The following is a 6,237-nucleotide window of genomic DNA, read 5'->3' as shown; positions in this document are numbered from 1 at the left end:
ACACCACAATGGAACGGTGTGTCGGAACAGAGGAACAGAACCTTGCTAGCCATGGTTTGATCAATGATGGGTCAGGCCGAACTTCCAATAGAATTTTGGGGACATGCACTAAATACAGCTGCACTCACTATAAATAGACCGTCTAAAGCTGTTGAAAATACTCCATATGAGTTATGGTTTGGAAAGCCTCCAAAAGTGTTTTTTCTTAAGATTTGGGGATGTGAAATATACATCAAACGATTAATTTCAGACAAACTTCATCCAAAATCTGACAAATGTATCCTTGAGGGCTACCCAAAGGAAACAAAGGGGTATTACTTCTACAATACATCTGAGAACTAGGTGTTTGTTGCTCGAGATGGTATCTTTTTGGAAAAGGGTCACATTTCCAAAATGACAAGTGGGAGAAAAGTAAACCTCGAAGAAATTCGAGTCGAACAACAAACTCTAGAGAATGCTCAAGATGACATTCAGGATGAAACTCAGAGATCTTTAGAAGTATCTGGTGAGAATCATGGACAATCTAGAAATGTAACCCCGCGTAGATCGTAAAGATATAGATCTCAACCGGAAAGGTACTTAGGTATTTTGACGAACGAGAGCTATGACGTTCTATTACTTGAAAGTGATGAACCTGCGACTTACAAACAAGCTATGACGAGCCCTAGCTCCAAGCAATGTCAAGAAGCCATGCAATATGAATTAGACTCCATGTCAAAAAACCAAGTATGGGATTTGGTCGATTTCTCAGATGGCTACCAAGCCATAGGAAGCAAATGGGTTTTCAAACTGAAAAAGGACAAGGATGGGAAACTAGAAGTTTTCAAAGCTAGATTGGTTGCAAAAGGTTACAGGCAATTCCACAGTGTGGATTACGATGAAACCTTTTCACCAGTTGCAATGCTAAAGTCTATTCGGATAATGTTAGCAATTGCTGCATATTACGATTACGAAATATGGCAGATGGATGTCAAAACCGCTTTCTTAAATGGCGTTTTAACAGAAGCTGTGTTTATGACACAGCCTGAGGGTTTTGAGGATCCAAAGAATGCTAAAAAGGTATGCAAGCTTAAGAAATCAATCTACGAATTAAAGCAGGCATCCAGGACCTGGAATATACGTTTTGATGAAGCAGTCAGTGACTTTGGTTTCATCAAGAACGCAGAAGAATCTTGTGTATACAAGATGGTCAGTGGGAGCAAAATTGCTTTTCTAGTATTATATGTCGACGACATATTACTTATCGGAAATGACATTCCTATGTTGAACTCTGTCAAGATTTGGCTTGGGAAATGTTTTTCGATGAAGGATCTAGGAGAAGCACAGTACATACTGGGCATCAAGATTTACAGAGATAGATCTAAGAAGATGATTGGACTTAGTCAAAGCACTTATATCAATAAGGTGCTTGAAAGGTTCAAGATGGCAGACTTCAAGCGAGGCTACCTACCCATGTCTCATGGAATGACTCTAAGCAAGAATCAGTGCCCAAAAACACTTGATGAGAGTAGACGAATGAGTGGGATTCCATATGCATCATTGATTGGCTCAATAATGTATGCTATGATATGTACACGCCCGGATGTTGTGTACGCACTCAGTGCTACGAGCAGATACCAGTCAGACACAGGAGAGGCACATTGGACTACTGCCAAGAATATTCTGAAGTACTTGAAAAGGCACAAAGATGACTTCCTGGTCTATGGTGGAGATATGAATTAGTTGTTAACAGCTATACGGACGCAATTTTCCAAACCGACAAAGATGATTTCAGGTCACATTCTAGGTTTGTCCTCTGCCTCAACGGAGGTACAGTAAGCTAGAAAAGTGCTAAGCAAAGCATCATTGCGGATTCTACAACTGAAGCGGAGTACATTGTTGCACATGAAGCAGCAAAGGAAGCTATATGGCTAAGGAAGTTCATAGGTGAACTTAGTGTAGTCCCCTCAATTAAAGGACTAATAGCCCTGTATTGTGATAATAACGGAGCTATTGCACAGGCAAAGGAGCCTAGACACCACCAAAGAGTCAATCATGTACTTCGTAGATTTCACCTTCTACGAGAGTTCGTTGAATGAAAATAAGTCGAAATAAGCAAGATTGGAACTGATGACAACATCTCAGATCCGTTAACTAAACCTCTGCCGCAGGCGAAGCACAACTCGCACACTGCAGCTATGGGAATCAAGCATATTGGAGAATGGCTTTGATGTCCTTGTTTAATGTTTTAAAGTTTTAGAGTTTAATACTTTGTAAAACATTATTAGTTAATCATTCACAATAAATGAATAGAATTCATTTTTCCATTTAATTTGTGGTTTTTTAAATGATGAGCCCCTTCAATTTGACAATATATTCAAGATAGACTGTCAGGACCAGTCCTGTGACTAAGAAATGTCTATCAAGTGAACTTGAATGTCAAAAGTTGAAAATGGTCCCTGGTCGGAGTTTTCTATAAAGATGGACGCATAGAAAACGTTAGACGACTAGAATGCTAGATGACTAGTAGTTCTGTTTCTTGAACTATGTGGACATGTCAATGTCATAATCATTTGCATAGATACTAACTTTGGGAAGACTAGTATCGGACAGACCTATGAAACTTTACTGTAAGAGATGAAAATCTGTCATAAGTAAATTTCATTAAAATTATTAGACACTAATCCTCAATACCTGAGTGATTTGGAATTACTTGTTTGAGAACTGCTTACTTTGACGTTGTCAACCGTCGCACCGTAAAAGGAGGCTATAAAGGTAACGCTCAGGTAATCACCTATCAAACGAAGTCTAATCTCAAGATCGCAAGATTGGGATTGTCCTCCCATAAATCGGGATGAGATGCTGAAAGTTGTACAAGGCCACTCGGAGAGCTAGAACTGTGAAAAATGCAAGGCCGTGCTCATACGAATCATAGGCTATGATTATCTGTTTATTTGATCAGTTGAACTCTGAAACCGAGAAATACCTCTGGACATAATAAGGATGACGACTCTTACCTTATGTTAAACAGAAAGCATCGAGCGACAAAGGAATTAGGAAATGCACACTTGTCCCTAAGGACAAGTGGGAGACTGAAGGAAATAATGCCCCTGGTCCAAGTATGAATTTAATGTTAAGTCTAATAAATGCGGTTCAGTATTAATTAACAAGTTAATAATTCAGTGAGATCAAGTGAGCTGAATGCCTAGCTAGAGGCCGCTTCAATTCAAGTGGAATTAATGATATTAATCCACAGCTTACTCTTGACTGAACCCGTAGGGTCACACAAATAGTACGTAAACGGATCAAGTATTTAATGGCATTAAATACTCCATCAATGGATATTCGAAATCGACGGATCTTGGTTTCAGTGGGAGCTAAGATTGTAAAAGGCAAGTAAATGAATACTCCGGAAACGATGATATTGCCGGAAACGGAAATATAGATCGTATCGGAAATATAAATATTATCCAAGTCGTAGATGTTGCCGGAAACGGAAACATGGTACGTATCGGAAATTATTATCGGAAATGGAAATATTGTCGGAATCGGAAATATTGCCGGAAACGGGAATATTGTCAGAATCGGAAATATTATCGGAATCGGAAAATAATTCCGGAAACGGAAATATTAAATATTGTTCGTATCGGAAATAAATTCCGGAATCGAGGCCTGCCAGACGAAGGCCCAACACGAAGCCGGGCCATCACCCAACAAGCCAAAGCGCAACAAACACACGCCAAGCCTCGACCAGGCCCATCGCAAAAGCCAGGCCCAGCCGAAGCTTTGGGCGCGCATGCGGAGCAAAGGGCTGCGACGAGTTGGGCCTTGCGCTGTGTGTAGGCCGTAAGGCCTGCGTGCGGTGCTTGTGCGCCTCTCGTGTGTGTTACTCGAATCCTAAGGCTACCGGGATTCGTCATATGATTAAATCTAATCCTAATATATAAAGTTTATTTAATTAGAGTCCTAGCAGGATTATAATTATATAAATTAGTATTCTAATAGGATTATAATTCCTTTTCCATAACTCTATAAATAGGTGCCTAGGGTCACATATTTACATACAATATTGAAGTATTAAAAGGTAAGATTTTGGAACAAAATCAGCCAAACACTTGCAACCTATTTAGCCGAAAATCCTAGGAACCTTAAGGGCGATTCTAGTTGGTCAAGCTTAAGGCGGATCCGGACGTGCTGTGGACTATCTACGGAGGGACGACACTTGGAGTCCTAAAGACTTGTTCTTGTTCGGTTCGGGCGCAGCTAGGGAAGGCACGCTACAAAGTGTATACATCTAAACTATGCTAAATGATTATGTGTAAATAATATGTTTCCTGGCATTAAGGTTTTCCGCATGATTTATGTTTTGTCATATGTATCATAACCTAACACTTTGTGGTGTGCCCGCACTCGTGGTGAAACTCACACCAAAGTGACTTGTCTCGCTTTGCTTCGGGGGTACGAATTGTAGGTGGCTTAGGGAGGATGTCTTTTCCTTTGAGATCAAGGTAAATCTCCCGCCTATTGTGGTTGTACCTCGGATCCTCACCATGGTCATCAACCATAGCTATCTTTTTTAGGGAGGGCTGAGTTTGGTCGTGGCTGCTGTTTGGTCTTGGCTTTTGTTTTTGCCTTATTCCACTCTCACCACCCCAATTGATCTTACAAATATATGTGGCTTGAATGTGCATTTGGGCCTTCTCCATTGCTTCATCGAGGTTGGACACCCCGGACTTGATCAACTCGAATTTGAAGTCATCTGGCTGAAGCCCCGCCAAGAGGGCTGCAAACTTGGTTTCGTCCTTGAGATTGTGTATCTTTAGGACTTCTTCATTGAACGTCTTGATATAGTTGCTAAGAGTCTCCGTCTCTCCCAGTCTGACCGCCATCAAGTTAACACTTGTCGTTTGATGTCTTCGACCCGCAACGAATTGGCTGATGAACACCTTTTCAAGCTCACTGTAGCTCTTGATCTCCCCTTCGGCACGTGCTTGTTGAACCAGATAAGTGAAAGACCCTTCAAGGTGGTGGGAAAGTACCTACACCAAGTAGCTCCACATCCAGTCTGAACGTTCATTTGAGCCGCATAGGCGGCCATGTGCTCTTCTGGATCCGTAGTTCCATCGAAAGGCTCGATGGTAGGGACCTTCACTTTGTCTTGCCGAGGGGTGTTCATTATCTCTTGGGAGAAGGGAGTGAGAGCCTCCTGTAATGATGAAGTGTGCCTATCATTTCTTGGTGGAGGGGAGCCCCATCTTTCTCTTGGGGAGGCATGCCTACCTCTACTCTCTAGGAGAGGCGAGTATGTTCGCTCACGGCGTGGATGGCTCCTTCCTATTCTTGAGGGTGAGCGATGCCTTGGGCGATGAGAAGGTGAATGAGCCCCAGGTTGTTGATCGGGGGGTGAAGCCCTTGTCCTGGGGGAATGTCCTCTAACCCGGCTAGGGGGTGAGTGACGTCTCCTTATAAGAGAAGGTGAGTGCCTCATGGGAGATGTCCTTCGAGAGCTGATTTCGACCGGTTCGACTTGCCTTGAAGGAGTTGGGTGGTCTCGTGCGGAGGCAGTAGTCTTAGAACTAGAGGGGGGTAGACCTCGGGTGATCCTATCATTCTTGATGGCTTCTCTTGCTTGTTCGAGGCGCCTCCTGTGCAAGAGGTCTCGAGCATCAAGGTCTCCTCTGTGCAACTGTCGCTCTTCAATTACCCGGCGTGCATCTTGACTGGCCCTTAGTTGGTGAGGGCGAGGTTGTGCCCCACCCCTGTCACCTAGCATGTTCATCACACTTTGAGGCTGTGCCCTGTGGATGGTATGAGATGTTGTGCTCACCCTTGAGCTGGTAGGGTGGTTTAGTTGTTTCCTTGAAGGTCCCTCTCCCATTCCTTGGAGGTTGTGGATAGCCTCATTGACTTGAGCAGCCAAATGTTCCAGATCCTTTCTGGTGACCAAGTTCTTAGGGTGACCTTTGACATGGGGTTGTTGGTTCTCATGGTCCTGATCACCATCGTGATCATCCCCGTTCCGCGGAGTAGGCATCAACACGTAATTGAGATGGGACTCTGATCGATGAGAGGAGGAGTGTTGCGTGGTTCGTCGAGTGTTAAACAAGGCTTGTAGTTGATTTTCCCACAGACGGCGCCAACTGTTTCTGCGAAGAAAATGCTAAGTGTGAAAATAGGGGAAGCCTCTTCAACCAGGCTGTTGTTTTACTCCAATCGGTTGTGGTTTGTCCTACAAAAATGGCAAACGTAAACTGGCTC

General features: G+C 43.2%; 1 protein-coding gene across 1 annotated transcript; it reads right to left on the bottom strand.

Annotated features, from left to right (window-relative positions):
* Positions 1 to 4,867: 4,867 nt before the first annotated feature.
* LOC130461822 (uncharacterized) lies at positions 4,868 to 6,013 on the bottom strand. The gene has a single exon (XM_056830050.1). It carries the CDS (start codon positions 6,011 to 6,013, stop codon positions 4,868 to 4,870), a length of 1,146 nt encoding a protein of 381 aa, XP_056686028.1.
* Positions 6,014 to 6,237: the final 224 nt, after the last annotated feature.

The sequence above is a fragment of the Spinacia oleracea genome, chromosome 5 (genome assembly GCF_020520425.1).
Source record: "Spinacia oleracea cultivar Varoflay chromosome 5, BTI_SOV_V1, whole genome shotgun sequence".
NCBI classification, from domain to species: Eukaryota; Viridiplantae; Streptophyta; class Magnoliopsida; order Caryophyllales; family Amaranthaceae; genus Spinacia; species Spinacia oleracea.
The sequence above is the reverse complement of the archived record's forward strand: the minus strand, read 5'-3'. Positions and strand labels throughout refer to the sequence as shown.